Source organism: Cyclopterus lumpus, chromosome 14, assembly GCF_009769545.1.
Source record: "Cyclopterus lumpus isolate fCycLum1 chromosome 14, fCycLum1.pri, whole genome shotgun sequence".
NCBI classification, from domain to species: Eukaryota; Metazoa; Chordata; class Actinopteri; order Perciformes; family Cyclopteridae; genus Cyclopterus; species Cyclopterus lumpus.
The window spans coordinates 22009432-22028018 of NC_046979.1; the positions used below are offsets into that span (position 1 = coordinate 22009432).

An 18587-nucleotide genomic window follows, 5' to 3' on the forward strand; every position below is an offset into this window, starting at 1 on the left:
TCAGCAGTCCTCAGACATTAATACCTAAGCACCCATGCAGGCGCACAGTGACTCTCCTCAGGTTGGTCATGCTCACGGCTGACAGAGGAATGGCTCGCTCTTTGCTGGCTCATTATTTTCCAACAAACTGATTATAGCCAATGTGTGCACATTGTGCTTGTTTCTTTTATCTATTGTTTGTTTAAGAAGAAGAGGGATACGCCTTTCAAAGATTTGCAGATATAATGGAAGCAAATGTATGTACTTTGAAAAAAACAGTATGTAACATTTAGGGCGATTAATTGGCAGCAATGGAATATAATATTCTTAACTATGTTTTAATCAGTGTATAATCACCCGAAACCAAGAATCGTAGTAAATGGTAAATGGACCTGTACTTGTATATCACTTTTCTAGTCTTCCGACCACTGAAAGCGCTTTAACACTACATGACATCATTCACCCATTAATACCCATTCATACACTGATGATGGGAGGGGTTAAGGTTCCACCTGCACATCCGGACCTGGGATGTGGGCGGTTCGGATGATGAACTGATGCTGGGCTGAAACTAGGGTTATACATTATGCCTAGTGCATGAACTGCATTATGTCTAGGTAGGGCGACCGTCCTAGACATAGTTACTTTGTTGTCTGAGTAGAAGGCGATGGTCATTTTGGACCATTCATGCCCCCAAAGAATGTCTGCAATAACTATGGGGTACATCTCAGAGATCGCGGTGGAGGAAGTAAGGGATGCGAATTCTGCCGGCCATTTGGCTGAGAACCACTTGTAGCCTATTGAGGGCGCTGCATCTGTGAAGAGCTGGATGTCTTCCGGCTTGGTGATGTTGTCGTCATAGAAGAAGGAGATGCCGTTCCAAGTTGAGAGGAACTGGTGCCATAATTTGTGGTAAGCAACTCTCTGGGGTTATGGGGATTGCTTGCGGATGGGTGGATGAGTTGGGAGAGGTCGACGTAATTACCGGCGAGAATCTGCTGCCTGAGTGTGGTCGGGCTGGTGTGCTGGAGGTAACGCTGTGACTAGGGTGGAGCTGGTGGGTGGAGGTAAATAAAGCGGGAAGGAGCTGTGAATGATTGCTGGCTGACCTGTGGAAGAAAAGGTTGCATGCAAGTTAGGATGGTTAGTTACATTGGGGTTATGGGGGAAGGGGGGTGCGCTGGGAGTCCATCAGACGTTTGTAGAGTCTGGTTTTCCTGTCAGACTGGTTGAAAGGGATGTTGGCATACTGTCCACCCGGGGATGTGGGAAGTATGGCCCTCGTCGGAGCGTCGGCGTGGAGGAGATGGATTCGATTCCGATGATTTCAACACAATGGATTAGATTAGATTAGATTTTACTTTATTCCTCCCCAGGGGGAAACTTCTTGAAGCAGCAGCAAACATTTTTACAAATATACAATACAATAAAATTAAAATAAAATAGCAGGGCATATTACATTTAAGAATTTAAATAATAATGATAACATAAAAATCTAAATGTATACAATGTAACTAAAGTATAAAGTGACAGCGGAGCAAGGTTTATTGATGATCAATTTGAGGGGGATTTGGCCAGAGGTAATATTATTTATTAAGCCTAATAGCAGTGGGCAGGAATGTTCTCCGGTATCTGTCCTTGTGACAGCAGAGCTAAAGCAGTCTGTTGGATAATATATGTTAACATCACATTCTCCCTTATCACACTCAATTGTGATGGCATTACTTTCTGAATAAAACTAAGTTCTGTAAAACTCCATGTATTGTCAAAGCGCTTTGAGTACTCTGAAGACTAGAAAAAAGATATTAAATATTACCATTTATAGAGTTTGTATTATTTTTGGTGCTTTGAGCACCACAAGCCAACCGCCAATTCGTCCCATTGGAGACACAGATTTAATGTCGTTAGTAATTTGTCCTATGCTCTGCAACATATTCTTTTGTGACAAACGGTAATGTGACACACTGCCTCGTTTGTGATTTCCTCTCATTTTTGTTTTATAAAAGCTGGCTTTCATGTTTGTACAAATATGCCATGACATATTTTGAGGCTTTGTTCATAAATCACACAGAATATGGCACCAATACTGTAGATATGGATTTCATGCTAAACCCGTATAAACTTAGGGCACCGTAGGGCACTTTATGATTTCAATGGATTATAGCTCGAATGTTTTCGTCCCAGCATCTGTCTCCACTTGTTCCCAGACCAGATGTGTGAACACCTTCAAATACAGTACTGCAGACTAAAGAAAACCCTCAGAGATCAGAAAAGAAACTCATGTAGCTGGTTGTCATTAATGTGTTGAAATCGCATTCTCCCTTATCACACTCAATTGTGATGGCATTACTTTCTGAATAAAATCAGGTTTGAGGAGGATCTACTTACCATCATTTTAATATCCAGTTCACTTCTTGGTTCACTATTATGCTTTTAAGTCTAATTTCACTTTGACTTCTGCTGAACCACTCTTTGGAAATACCAAACAATTGTTACATTGGTACTTTAAATAAACTGCAATGCTTTATAGTGTGGATGAAAGACTTGCCAATGTGTTTTAGAAATGGTGATTTTCAGATGTCTACTTACCTGATCACATATGCAGCTGCAATTATTACAGCTTACAGTTTGACACACTTGACACGTAGCCCACCTCAGGCAGTGCTTAGTTTTAACATCTGGCTGATGAAAACAAATGGCATACAGTACGCTCCTGCACAGGACCAATGTAACTGTAACATCAAAATATATTGTTGTCAGGTGGAAATGGAAAATATATCTCACACAATATATCACATTAATGCAAACTATTGAACATTAATACATCGCAGCTAGGGGGATCAAGATATGTCTGCATGGGAGCCCATGTCATCATTCTACTCTACGCCTTCTGTCTTTTATCAGCTCCTGTTGTTTTTTTCTTTCTCTCAGGCATTATGACCTCCTCCGTCAAAGAGGCAATGTTGGCTCCACTTCTGGCTACATAATAAGGGCACTTTGTTTTGCTTTATATCAGCATCAGACTATGATTGACAATGAGTCAGACGCCTCTGCTGCACAGCTCAGAGGAAGCACTGTAACCCCTGCTCTATTGTTCTCACCACAGCGATAAATATTGTGTGTCCCGGAGTCTCTCACTGAAATCCTTACATGATGATTCAATGTGGATTAAAATGAGGAGAAATAAGAAACAACACTGAAAAAAATAAAAGGTATCCGAGTGCACAGAGACAATCTTTCTATTCTAATTCAGTATGCTCCATTGGCAACACCATTATGCTAATGCACAAGGCAATGCCGTTGAAGTGATTCGTTAGTGTAATGGGAGCAAGCTAATTGAGTGAAGTCTCGCCAAATTACCAGACGTGGTTGATTGTCCGCCATAAGCCTCAGTCAAATGTGAGCATACAAACGCTGAGTACAAATGTACTCACAAACTTACACACAGCCGCTGGCACAAATGCCTGCAAAGGTGTCTACAAGAAGGGTGACTGCACTTCACCTATGACAGGCACTCCATTTAGAGCGGCTACACAGGTGCTCACTGCTCTGAGACAGATAAGATCTTTGAGTGGAATTGACTGCGAGATGACAGAAAAAAAAGACATGAATACTGAGCAGCTCTCAGCGCAGCAGTCAAAACCTGATGTGTCTCCCAGTTGATTCACTCTCATGCAGACAAGTGGACCCTTAAAGGTGCTAAACGCCAAATCCAGAGCATATAGTCCGCCTCCTGGCGCCTCTCAACGTGGCAAGAGCTGAAACAAGGGATTTAGAGCATTGGGCCGTGGCTAACTACGCTAACAGCGCAAAGAAAGGCGACAGCTAACAATGTTCACGTAAAGGGGAACTGGAGGTTGGGTGCTACGCGGCTTAGCATGACACCATCGGTTTGGATGGCGTTATCAGCTCTCAACGCCATATGAGAGCTGTGCAGAGCGCCAACTAAATCACAGAGATGCTCTGATAACAACACACACAGAGGGAGAGACACTTCATTCCTCCTCTATATCTTTAAATAAAGGAGTAAATACTTTTTTTTGCAGCAATATTAATACTCTGGATGTCGATTAAAGAACCATCCTCAAGCAACGCTATCTAAGCTTGTGGCATTCATAAAGCTGGCTCGATGACAGATGATACAGATTATTTTAGCTTGGAGAGGCTTTGCAGCGTATCGAGCAAATGCCTCAGACTTTACAGACATAACGTGTTCATTTACACCAGAGTCTTAATGCCTGATGCAAAAGAGCAGCGTTGATTAACCAGTAACAGTTGCCTCCCTCCTCTCTAATCCGGATGTGCATGAGTGTGAGCCGGTGGGTGTGTTGAGAGAGCGTACAGCCTGGATAATGTTACATTAGCATACCTCTGTCACATACCTGTAGAGAGTCAGCTCTGTACTGACTCCACAAATACGTCTGTAATGTCATCAGGAGTCAGCCATGTGTTTCACCACAGCAGCTGACATATCAGCTCCATGTGACCCACGCCGAAGGAGCGGGTACATGAGCTTTAAAGGAAAATGGACTGTACTTGTTTAGAGCTTTTCTAGTCTTCAGACTACTCAAAGCTCATTATTTACCCATTCACAATTCAATTTTTCAATTCAGTTTATTTTGTATAGCCCAATATCACAAATTACAAATTTGCCTCAGAGGGCTTTACAATCTGTACACATACGACATCCCTGACCTTTGACCTCACATCGGATCAGGAAAAACTCCCCAAAAATAACCTTTCACAGGGAAAAAAGGGAAGAAACCTTCAGGAGAGCAACAGAGGAGGATCCCTCTCCCCGGATGGACAGAAGCAATAGATGTCATGTGTACAGAATGAACAGCGTTACAGAGTTACATAAACACATTACATAAATATGACAATGTATGAATGGAACTCCAATCCATGAAACAGAAGGAGGTAGAGAGGAGGGGGGGGGGCGGTTCACCAGCATCAGCCACCTCCAGGTCCAATGGACCCTATGAGATGTGAAGTCACAACGACTCCGGGGAGGAAGCAGAGTTAATAAGGTGCAATGGAGAGATGAAAATTCATCCATAAGGAGAGAGAGAAGATGAGATAGGTGCTCAGTGTATCCTAAAACATCCCCCAGCAGCCTATAAGCCTATAGCAGCATATCAAGGGGCTGGACCAGGACAAACCTGATTCAGCCCTAACTATAAGGACTATTAAAGAGGAAAGTCTTAAGTCTATTCTTGAATGAGGTGACTGTGTCTGCCTCCCGGACTGAAAGTGGAAGCTGGGCGCAACTCACTAAATACTACAAGCTCATTAAGATATGATGGTGCATCACCAATCAAGGCTTTGTAGGTGAGGAGAAGAATTTTAAATGTGATTCTTGATTTTACAGGGAGCCAGTGCAGAGCAGCTAATACAGGAGTCATGTGATCTTTTTTCTTAGTTTTTGTGAGTACACGAGCTGCAGCATTCTGGATTAACTGGAGGGATTTAAGAGACTTATTAGAGCAGCCTGATAATAAAGAGTTGCAGTAATCTAGTCTGGAAGTAACAAACGCGTGAACCAGCTTTTCTGCATCTTTTTGAGACAAGATGTGCCTGATTTTTTAAATGTTACGTAGATGAAAAAATGCAATCCTTGAGATTTGCTTAATGTGGGAGTTAAAGGACAAGTCTCGGTCAAAGATAACGCCTAGATTCTTTACAGTGGTGTTGGATGCCAGGGAAATGCCATCTACAGAAACCACATCACCAGATAATTGATCTCTAAGGTGTTCAGGGCCAGTAAAATAACTTCAGTTGTGTATGAGTTTAACATCAGGAAGTTGCAGGTCATCCATGTTTTTATGTCTTTAAGACATTCTTGAATTTTAGCAAGCTGGTTGGTCTCCTCTGGTTTGATCGATAGATATAATTGAGTATCGTCTGCATAGCAATGAAAGTTTATGGAATGTTTCCTGATAATGTTGCCCAAATGAAGCATATATAAGGTAAATAAAATTGGTCCAAGCACAGAACCTTGTGGAACTCCGTGATTAACGTTGGTGGTCATTGAGGCTTCATCGTTTACAAATACAAATTGAGCTCGATCTGATAAATAGGATTTAAGCCAGCTTAGTGCGGTACCTATAATGCCAATCGACTGATCCAGTCTCTGTAAACAACCATCCATACACTGATGGGCAGGTGGCACCATGCAAGGTGCCACCTGCCCATCAGGACTAACTAACATTCACACCCATCCTGCGGGTTAAGTGTCTTGCCGAATCGGTGGTTCGATCCCCGGCTCCACGAGTCCATGTCGACATCGACTCTATCACTGATCCACAGTCACCCATAATAATAACAGGTATGTTTCAGCCAATTTAATACACAATGCGGCGCAGGTTCACATTTTCCGCTGAAATCACACACAATGTTCGACAGGAGACGTGCGAAGGCAGCAATATCAAAGTGTGACAACTGGAGGAAACCAGCCAGTGAACACTGCTCTGAAGTAGTTTCACAGGTTGATGATACTTTAGTAACTGCTCAAGACTAAGATGAGCAGTTCAATTACATTCGGTAAATTACACAAGATAATACCTGCTATTAAACAACAATTCAATTAAGTTTATTTTGTATAGCCCAAAATCACAAATTACAAATTTGCCTCAGAGGGCTTTACAATCTGTACACATACGACATCCCTGACCTTTGACCTCACATCGGATCAGGAAAAACCCCAAAAAGAAACACGGAAAAAAGGAAAGACACCTTTAGGAGAGCAACACAAGACAAGGTCATGATGCAAGGTCATAAGTACATAGACTGCTTTCTGATGAAGGGTGGAGGTTGCCCCAAACCTGGGCTATTGTTCGGTGGTGTCATGTCTGGTACAAATGGTCATTGAAGGTGAGATGTTCTGTGCTGAGAGTCTTGAGGAGCTGGGGGCCATCTGCCTGTTGACAGGATGTGTTAACAGGAGAAGCCGTCCCACACCTTCTGCTCGCTTTGCAGCGTGTCATGGAGGAGCGGGTGGTTTCTGGCTGACCTGCTGCAGCTCAGCAGGTTTCTAATGTGACTTGTTGTCATGGCAAGAGGTGAAGTAGTGAATCGCTATTAGAGGACACAGATTGTCTAAATGGGTTGTGGCACTAGTTATATGATAGACATATACAGTAGATAGATGAATATATAGGATTATAAGAATATAAACTACAACTATAAGTGAAATGTGTAAAAATCACAAATTGTAAGGCATAAGGCTAATAGAGCTGGTAACTGTCAGACAGATCACAGGTCATCACAGGGAGGGGCAGCTAATTAATTTCATAGGATGTTTCAGTTTTATTGGGAACAAGCTGCTAAAGTTAAGTCTCATCCTCATTGCAGTATATTAAGAAACATTCCCAGTCCTGTCAGAAGGTTCTACACTGCAAGAAAACCAGGATTTGTGACAGTAAACGTAAATTACCCAATAAAAAGATGTATATATATATATATATATATAAAGGTAAAATTACCTGTGTAATTCAAATACATGATAATTACAAATGCATCATATAAATCGAAATTAAATCTTTTGACATAACAGAAATACACATGCCATACATGCTACTTTGAAATGTGCAAGGTTGCATAATTACAATAGATTAGAGGAGGCCCATGTCACAGCTTCTGGGTTTATTCAGTGTTCAGACAAAAGTCAATGATCTCAATAGATTTATTTCATTTTCCTTATCAAACCTAAATTACTTTTGCTATATTAATGCAGTCAAAGGTGTAATTAGGAAATGTTACATGAATTTAACCGGAGCATGCCAGCTTTGGTTGAATTCTATTTAAGCCAGCAAACATGTTCCTTTGTGTGAATAAATATATTCTTTATTACCATATTATAATGTATCCCTTTGTTAATCTATCATTCCCCTCTCCAACCCCTAGTAGCAGAGAGTGTAGGGGAAGAGGGTTTTTTAATTGAATATATTGATCCTTTATCTGACTGAAGGTACTTGTTTCCAGACTGTATTTATTGCTAAATCCATGGCGCTGTCCGTGGAGCTGAAGTAGATGGATTTGTAATATTTATAATATATATATATAGGCATCAGTATGGTGTTTGAAGCTATTTGTCATTTGCATTAGTATGATGCTTAAACGATTGTTTGCATGATATGGTATGGCATTGTTAGATGATTTATTGAGGCCTACGTTCAGTATTATCACGAATACATGTACATACAATAAATACTAAGACTTAATTTAAAGAATTCTTTCTTAGTTGTTTTCTTTAAACAATATCAACCGGACAAAGTCAAAATTATCAAACTGTTAAGTTTCTATGTTTCTTCTAGTTTCTGAGCAAAAAGGACTTCAGATAGTTATAATAATGTCTTAGTTTCTCAGTAAAAAGGACTTCAGATAGTTATAATAATGTCTTAGTTTCTCAGTAAAAAGGACTTCAGATAGTTATAATAATGTCTTAGTTTCTCAGTAAAAAGGACTTCAGATAGTTATAATAATGTCTTAGTTTCTCAGTAAAAAGGACTTCAGATAGTTATAATAATGTCTTAGTTTCTCAGTAAAAAGGACTTCAGATAGTTATAATAATGTCTTAGTTTCTCAGTAAAAAGGACTTCAGATAGTTATAATAATGTCTTAGTTTCTCAGTAAAAAGGACTTCAGATAGTTATAATAATGTCTTAGTTTCTTAGTAAAAAGAACTTCAGATAGTTATAATAATGTCTTAGTTTCTCAGTAAAAAGGACTTCAGATAGTTATAATAATGTCTTAGTTTCTCAGTAAAAAGGACTTCAGATAGTTATAATAATGTCTTAGTGTCTTAGTAAAAAGGACTTCAGATAGTTATAATAATGTCTTAGTTTCTTAGTAAAAAGGACTTCAGATAGTTGTAATAAGTGGACATACTGAATAGTTTAATTATTAACAATACATTAGTAATACTTTATTTGTACCTAAAGGCAGTGGTATTAAGTGTGAATATAACCTTGTACATGTTAAAAAAGGTTTCCGTGCCTCTACAAGGGTGTAGCTGAATGAACGTGTGTGCTAACTCCTGTTAGCCAACCTTGAAATGACACACATTTGGCCCGTCACGGAGTCCATTCACCTGTTAAAATGCTTCATAATCACAAGGAGGGCACTCAATTGTGCAAAACACTCATTTGGGGATTAAATGGTATCTGCGGGATAAAGGATGTGGAGACATTTTCCAGATACACTATTGAACAGCAGTGTGTGAGAGAGCTGCAGCCTGACATGAGAGTGTACACATCAGAGCTCAGCGCTTTCAGACTGCAGTGTTAAAGAGGCTGTATTTAAATCATCTTTTCATCTCTGTCTTTTCAAACGCTTATTACCCTTATTACAGTGAGCTGAGAGTGCAGGCTCACCTATTCAGAATGATTAGTTTGACGTGTGTGTATAAAGGATGTATGATGTATGATGGGATTTTAGATTCAGATTTCAGCATGTATTAATTAGAGTTGGTGTCAATAAGGAGAGGGACGGAGAAAATCACAAGATTAATATGTTTAATCAACATTTGACATTCTGCAACATTTTTGCAACAACATCACATGTTCTTATACAAAAACATAAATTGGGAACATTTCCCTTCATCAATAAAGCTGCAGGAATGATTCCTAGAACCCAGAAAAAAGAGAGCTTATAGACACACGAGGCTCCCTCGTCTCAAAGTCACTGGCTTTGTTGTTTTTGGTTTGATGATTGTGGTCAACAGAGACTTTAATGTTTTGTTCTACGAAATAATATGTCAAGCGTTTAGAAGATTGTACTTCTCTTAAAAAACAATCTAAACATCCTCACTAAAACACTCCTCCTCCTTTCAGGAGTGGTGGTGGTGACGGGAAGTCATGTGACCGTGGTGTAGTTCCTTTTTAGCCTCACAATTAAAACAATCCTAAAATTGTTTAATTTTGTGAAGATTATCTTGCGGAACACAACGTGTAGCTATCATAACCACGGTGATTATTTTCTGCAAGAATCCAAAATTCAATGGAAAAACCCCAGGGGCTTTTTGGGGAGGGAACCAGTTCAATGCAATGCAACCAGTTCAACTTCCTGTCGGTCTAGATAAATACATCTTCCCTTCAGCTCATTAAAATAAACACAGCCACCTGCTGACCTGTCTGTAAAACACCCAAGGAGGAAACTGTTCAAAGCAATATGCATGTTTCATCATATAATTACCTATTATAGGCAGTTCATTTGAAAAAAAACAACCTCTGGCTTGTTTGCTTTTTCTTTAAACCAATCACAATTGTGTTTGGGTTAGCACTAAGCTCAGGATGAATGGTGTTGGTGTGTGTTTCTGCTCGTGTCAGCAATCTTTACAACATTCTGAATATCTGCAGTCAATACAAGATTATTGGAGATATTGGGTTCAGGGGTCCTCCCAAAGACAATTAGAATTTGTTTGACTTATGAGTTAAACTATATCAACTATTCTATAATATATCAGTTTGGACTGTTAACAGATAACATCTTTAAAGCTAAAAGGCAACACTTATTATATTATTAACACATCTCACAGCCTTCATTTAAACATGTAATTATTTTGCAAATGTTTACAGCGAATAATTGACTTACCCAGAGAAATGGTCACAGTACGCCAAAGAGGTGCCAGTAAAATGTTCACCATGTGTTTATTGAAAATATATATCTCTCAAAATGTAATGGATAGTGCAGTTTGTATGTATGGCAACTGTAGGAGACAAGGTTGTGGAGGTATGAATATACAATTTGAGTTTTTTTACAGTTTGACTGAATTTGACTGAACAAAACTAGCATGATAAGTTCCTGGATTAATTGACCATTTATGTGATCCAGATGGCCTGCCGTTAAAACCGCCTCACTGTGTTCACGCTGCCAGACATTCAACAGATGGATTCTATTTACCAACACAACTGCACCACATATTTTGTCATTTTAATTCACAGCAACAACCTTTGTTACGGTTTTTGCAATTATGCTGAATGTATTACAAGCACAGTAGCTCAGATCATTATTCCACTTGACTGTAATATTCCTTGTGCCGTCCCAGAATGCATTAGATGGACGGTGATGTGCAAGAGGCAGCCAAGTTCAAGCTCTACAAATGCTTCTGATGTAACTTTTTAGAACATTTTTATTTAAGCTTATTTCCTTCAGAATTGCCGTTGGCTCATTACACAAACAGATTATCATTTCATCTCTCTCGGCATCATGCAGGTAGCAGATGTGCAGGCTCTTATTTCCACTCTGTATTTACACAGGATTTCATTGTTGTTGCCTTCACATCTGCTCAATGTCAGAATATTCACTAAAGCTGTCACATTCCACAGCTATTATCAAAGCGAGCACACAATCATATTTCCTTTCCTGTCTTTGTGTAAAGACAACCGACTCTGCTATGCAGGAACAGAACCTCCTCCAGCTCGGAATATTTGGAACATCATTTGAGCTTTTCTAGAAGTGGATGAAATGCAACAAATAAGTATAGACCTCATGCTCATTTGTATTTCTACTGCTTATATTCTTCATATCGTAGTTCTCATACCTCCATGTGTTCATTCTTTTGAACATATTGTTATTTCATGCCTTCATGAAATTACTTTCTTTGGGGAAGTTCTTCAATTTAATTACATTTAAATTCAATTCAATTAATTTTGTACAGCCCAAAATCACAAATCAGGGCTTTACAATATGCACACATATGACATATTCTGTCAAAAACCCTCCAACGGGCAGAAAAAGGGAGGAACTCTTCAGGAGAGCAACAGAGGAGGATCCCTCTGCCCGGATGGACAGAAGCAATAGATGAACAACATCGTTGAGCCTTAACCAAAAGATGCATCCTTCATGTTCTGCATTTAAGTCCCCCTGTCACATGCCGCTCTGAGTTCCCTCCCCAACTCCTCTCCTGTGATTTATTATGCTGGATATTAAACTAATATCATGCATCGCCAGAGAAAAGTGTTTTGTGGCTCACAGGACCCCATTCAAGGTAATGTGCCTTCAAATCTAACCAGACACACCCAACTGAATTTGGCACATAGCGGCCTCAATGTATATCTATGCAAGAGAAAATGCAAGATGCCAGAATAAGTTAGCACGGTCCTCAGAGTGTGGACCGATGTTTATTCCGTTGCCTTTTTCCACTCCACGAAACGGTAACTGAGGAATGAATGAGTGCACTCTCTGAACAATTGGTTACACTAATGGATCAATTTCGCTCGGAGGAGAAGTGAGAAGCGAGCCGCAGCTGATATAGGTTTATTGCAAAAGTGCTGACAATTTCTGAGGTGATCACAGCACAACAAGACTATGCTTCTCCGTCACTCCGGAGTGGCTTTTAATGACATGGGTTCAAGACACGTGTGCATCCACTCTGTATGCATCCCATCGTAGCTTTTATCCTGTTACTCCATAATGCTCTCTTTCTTTCATACTAAGATGTGTCTACTCCACTCTCTCTGTTTTTATTGAGGCTGAAATTACTTTCCCTGCATTCCTGTATTTACAGCAGATAAGATAATATAATATATAATAATAAGCCCCGTCTGCGCGTTTTAGTTCAAGGTGTGTTTTCGGTCGACTCCTTCTCCAGATAGGTCTCCATTCTGACCAGCTAGATTAGCCTTCAGTATCAAAACACAATCATTATTATCATTTTCACAGAATTATTATCAGTTGGCCCAATGTATTAAGACAAATATTTTGTTTATTTACAGGAATTATTAAGTTAGACCTGATAGATGTGCTTGGAATAACAACTTACAGAGGGACAACATACAGACAGGCCTTCGGTGTGACCTTTGTTTGGAAGTAAAAAAAACAACATGTTTGGCAGAATTATTTACGCAATAATATTGTCAATATACAGTATTGTCAATGTACACGTGTGTGATGTTAAGTCCTGTTACCATATGGAACATCACACACATTTAGGATGCATGTTTGTAACTGAGATGTTTAGGGTTTCATTCCCACCGAGGACCATGACAAACCACCTATCCAAACTACCACCGCTTAGGCTCCGCCTCTTGGCATCAGACATCAACGCACTCGGTTGACTAGTTTTCAACGCGTCACTGTGTGCTCGTTACATGCATAGTGTCCTTTCAACATCAACTTTAAAGCTTGTTCAGGTAATAAAGGCAACACAAGCACTTGGTTTTGTTCAGGAAAACAACATGGTGGGGCTCACTGAGCAGGGTCACCCCTCAATCAGAGGATCGGCAGTTCGATCCCCAGCTCCGCTATCCCATGTCGATGTGTCCTTGGGCAAGACACTTCAGTAGCTGTGCCTACGGTGTATGAATATGTGTATGAATGTTAGCAGGTGGAACCTTAGCCCCTCCCATCACTGTATGAATGGGTGAATGGGTGAATGATGTCATGTAGTGTTAAAGAGCTTTGAGTTGTCGGAAGACTAGAAAAGATCTATACAAGTACAGGTCCATTTACCAATATTATAACCATTTACCATGGTCGACATTAACTTGACTGACAACTCGGGTCACTAGAGACTGACAAACGAGTCACGTGGTTAACAACAAAATAGTCTGACAAAGATTTACCTTTAGCGCAGAACACAACTCTTTTGGGGGTTCCCATTGTCGTTAATAGGAAGCCTGGTGCGTTGCATTTGCTAAAGGGAGGCTGCATGCGTGGATGTCCGAGGCTGAGGGGCACTGACCAACTGACCAACTGTTTGTATTTGACGAGTTGGGAATGACAACAGGTTGAACAAGCTAGGTTGTAAACTTGTATACTGATGATAAACTGTTCTAACTAGCAGATGAGCCACCAGGTTGTGTTGTTCTATTGGATCAAGGGACTGTATACATCGTATCAGGGGAGAGGGAGAGTCAGAACAGGAGGGAAGGGTAGTCTGAGTTTTTAGGGAATGTCTTTTTATTTGTTCTCATCCCAGATTTATATCAGCTTCATTAGACCTCGTCTCAATCAAACAAGTTTAAGCAAAATGTCCATTTTGATCAGGGATTAGTGATAAAAGGCTCTACCTCTGCATCATATCTGCAGTAAAGTGAAATATTAACATGTCATATGCTTATTCTTAAAAAAGACGTGTTAACAATGTTGATGCCTGATTTTATCCAATTAGTGGATACAATTGTAAAGGCATAAAAAGGACTTCATCACAGCCAGGCTGAGCATGACAGAATGTCATGTTGACTCCTGGCCCATCATCATGCCAAGCTCTCAATAATCACATTGTCTCTGCAGACCTCATTCAGCCCCACCGACATGCTCGTATGCCATTCTTGTATTCCTGGTGTCGTGGGAGTGATGGCTGCAGAGCAACAAGCTTTTGGTTTGTTTGCCTTGGGTCCACGTGAGGCTCTAACTGAGCGCTTTGTGCTGAAACAACAGAGCACAGTACTGTGCTGAAGAAATGTCAGTGATTTATGAAGCACACAAATATAACGGAAGTCATCCAAAGGTTCACGTACGCCTCCGCGCTCATTTGTCTGCGTTTGTGAGCAACCTCTAAACTCTCGGTGAATAGATTTAGTAGACTTAATAGAAACAAAGTCGGCTACACAAGAAATATATAAGGAAAGGAAAACGGAAGACAAAAGCTGCCAGGTTCCATTTTCTATCTGAAGGTATTGAAGTATGGTTTTCTGCTTATTCCAACGTTGTCTTATCTTTGGATGCCTCCACTGTCGGGTCTTGTGAAGGTGACTAAGTGAGCACAAGTGACCATGTCTGACATACGTTAGGAAGAGCTCTCGCAGACCTGAACACAGACAAGTATTTATGCAGTTGTTGAAATATAAGTAAAGGCAAAGCTTTGTCTTAGTAACTAAATCTGTGTACCTGTTTCAGTATATTCGTGACCTCGCATATAACGTATCCCTTCGAGGAGATTAAAAAAAAGGAGAGGAACTACTGCTCACACGTGGTTAGTCAGATGTATGCTATTTTTATGAACATTTCCAACTATTATATTAAATAAGTCATTTCACTAAATTCAGATGTGGTCCTATGACAGATTTAAGACATGATTGGACTCATGAGAATAGTACCTGATTGCATGGGATGCCATTAAACATAAAGAGAAGTCTCTACAGTGTCCATATTTAATAAATGTATATATATATAAATATTCTGTAGATTTAGCCGAAAGGTTACAGAAACCTGCTAATGACCCACGACAACACAAGCACTGTACAAGTAGATGTTTAACAGCGGCTGCCATTGGGTCCTTGAGCAAAGCATCAGAATACCAACAGATGAATACAGACTGTAGAGGACAGCGGCTCTATCCCACTAAATTAATATACTCATATATTTAGACATTTATGTTCCTGGTTGAGATTCTGGATTGTGACCGACTCTAAACAGGTGGTATTACCAATATTTCACTATTTTTTTTCCGACAATGTAATTCATTATTGCAAAAGAGGTGTTGGAGAACCAGAAGGGCCTAAGTTTGACCCTCTTTGTGGCCTTTAGAGTCGTGCATTGCGGTCTCACGCTGATAATGGTTTTCCTTACAAATAGCACATTTATCAAAACATCCTAACAAACATTGAGATTACTCTTTTGTTTCTATGTAATAATCTCGGTAGTGGAAGGCATTGATAAATCCTAAGCGATCCATAATAATTTTGATCAATTATCCAATAAACTGGACATAAGGGCATGCCCATCAGCCAGACTGTTGCTGTTCCAAGTGTAGTTTGCATTGGCCCGGCCTGAGCCTGCTGGAAAACAAAACAAATCTCAGCAATTGCATTCTTCTGGGGAGGCATTGATTGGCTCTTAAATGCAAGATTAATTTGGGTGTTCATCTTCGCAGTACTGATCACTCAGCGTGGAAACGGGGTGAAATTACAATAAGAGAAAAGGTACATAAACCGCAGCTCGTCAGCACAAATCAATGACAGTTAATTAAATGTGGAGATGGGGTAAACAGCATAGGGAAACACCTTTAATGGCAGCCCGCACAGATTTGGCCATCCGGGCTGATAGTTGTAAATAAAGAATCCAAAGTACCACAGCGAAGCCTCGCCTCCAAGCATTGTGTGTTTTATTGTTTTCCATGATTTATAATTCTTATCTTGAGCCACGAGTCCAGGGTGTTGTGGCATAAGGCAATAAAGTCAATAGGCTTATAAATTGAACTGCATTCTGAGTTTGCTCAGCATGGAGAACAAACACTGCTTTCAGTTGCTTATCTGTGGGGTTTGACGGCATCGCGGTCGTTTTTTAAAGGCAGAACAGTGGCAGCTGCTCTGCTGTTGGGTTCACATGACCAATGTTGCAAGAGGGATTCATAAATACTATTACTAAATACAATACTAAAGGATGGACGCTTTTCTAACAGCAGCACATGGCTGCTAATGGGTCACTGCATACATAAATGAGCTGAGTGTGAAGGAGATAGCATCTAATTACCCTGAAACAAGTAAACTGACTGCCACTGTCAACAGCTTGTTAGCAATTTCCAAATGAATGAACTTGGAGAAGAGGAACAGGTAGAGCCACAGTGCTGTAGGACCGACGGGAGCAGAATATGAATTTACATCAGAGTTGGAATCTTTTACCCTGCAGCTCATGGAATTATGTCAACATCGGATGTTTCCACTCATATTTCAGTGTCAAAGCGTGTGCCAATATGCAGCAAGGTGGGGAGTGAGGGTGTGAATGTTAATTATTGTTGTCCTTTTTATCCATTTATTTAACATTGAACATGCTGTAGTTTCCATGAGGAGGTAGAGTAGAGAAACAATTTGAGTATCATCCGCCTGTTTGCTGCAACATCTTTCAATAATCACATTTCTGTTCTAAATCAGCTGCGATCAGAAGCTTTACTTTTGAAAGTCAAACAATCTTAATGGTTCAGATATTGGTATTCACGTAGAGCCAAATCACCCCTGTAGATATACTGCAGTCATTTATTTTATTACTTTATGGCACTGCAAATCTTCGTTATTTCCCGTCTAAATGATTTGTCATAATAATTACCAGCTGATGATGATAATGTTGATGGTCATATTTTGCGAGATGCCTCATTTTACACTGAATAAGCTGACGCTCTGCAACAGTTCCACATTAGCGTTTCTCAATGGCTCCCTTCTCTAGGCCTGCTCTTATCCGGGTGGGGGCCCGGAGTGGTCCCCGTGTGGGGGCCCGGACTGGTCCCTGTGTGGGGCCCTGGAGTGGTTCCCGTGTGGGGTGGGGCCCGGACTGGTCCCTGTTTGGGGGCCTGGAGTGGTTCCCGTGTGGGGGCCTGGAGTGGTCCCGTGTGGGGGCCTGGAGTGGTTCCCGTGTGGGGTGGGGCCCTGGAGTGGTTCCCGTGTGGGGGCCTGGAGTGGTCCCCGTGTGGGGGCCTGGAGTGGTCCCCGTGTGGGGTGGGGCCCGGAGTGGTCCCTGTGTGGGGGCCTGGAGTGGTTCCCGTGTGGGGTGGGGCCCGGACTGGTCCCTGTTTGGGGGCCTGGAGTGGTTCCCGTGTGGGACCCGGACTGGTCCCTGTGTGGGGCCCTGGAGTGGTTCCCGTGTGGGGTGGGGCCCGGACTGGTCCCTGTGTGGGGCCCTGGAGTGGTTCCCGTGTGGGGCCTGGAGTGGTCCCTGTGTGGGGTGAGGCCTGGAGTGGTTCCCGTGTGGGGCTTGGAGTGGTGTGGGGTCCAGGGTGGTCCCCGTGTGGGGCCTGGAGTGGTCCTCGTGTGGGGCCCGGGGTGGTCCCCATGTGGGGCTTGGAGTGGTGTGGGGTCCGGGGTGGTCCCCGTGTGGGGCTTGGAGTGGTGTGGTGCCTGGAGTGGTTCCTGTATGGGGTCCGGGGTGGTCCCCGTGTGGGGCCTGGAGTGGTCCTCGTGTGGGGCCCGGGGTGGTCCCCATGTGGGGCTTGGAGTGGTGTGGGGTCCGGGGTGGTCCCCGTGTGGGGCTTGGAGTGGTGTGGTGCCTGGAGTGGTTCCTGTATGGGGTCCGGGGTGGTCCCCGTGTGGGGCCTGGAGTGGTCCTCGTGTGGGGCCCGGGGTGGTCCCCATGTGGGGCTTGGAGTGGTTTGGGGCCCGGAGTGGTCCCCGTGTGGGGCCCTGGAACCCTGAAAGAGACGGCTTGCTCCAGTTGATGATACAATCACACCAAGCCCCTCAGGAAGCTGCCCTGATGAAGCTCTGGCATAACTTCGTTTTATAATGAAGTCCGGGAATACACAATTAACATATGGCATTTGATGATATGATATTGTTTCATCAGCTGCTGCCTAATTAATATTTTCTAATGATCAGCGTACACTTCATACTTGGTATCATATCACAGGGGAGAGGAAGACAACACATTAGCCCTTTTTCCCCGTATACTTTAGGCTCTAAAGAAAAGAGTGAAAGAAAACATGATCTTGAGCCATTTTACCCTCTCTGAGGATGAATAATAAAGACAGTGGTCCCACTCAGATTCATGAATTTCACCTTTTGGAATCTCGTTAGTCAGACCAACCACAGCAGCGTGTGATTAATTACCGTCTTCTAATTAGACTTGCAGTGTTGGACAGCTTTAGATGATTTAATCTCAAGGAATATTTATCACATTTTCAATACTGGTGTTCAGATAATTCCCTCTCTCCATCTGCTTGCAGCCGGCACACACAC

General features: G+C 41.7%; 1 protein-coding gene across 1 annotated transcript; it reads right to left on the reverse strand.

The window, feature by feature from the left end:
• Positions 1-17090: 17090 nt before the first annotated feature.
• Positions 17091-17984, reverse strand: LOC117742912 (proline-rich protein HaeIII subfamily 1-like). Its single transcript, XM_034550567.1, has one exon. The coding sequence runs from the start codon at positions 17982-17984 to the stop codon at positions 17091-17093; it is 894 nt and encodes a 297-aa protein (XP_034406458.1).
• Between the last annotated feature and the right edge of the window lie 603 nt (positions 17985-18587).

Excerpts from the sequence above, each read along its gene's own strand:
- LOC117742912 (XM_034550567.1), bottom strand. The coding sequence starts at position 17,984 with ATGGGGACCACCCCGGGCCCCACACGAGGACCACTCCAGGCCCCACAC.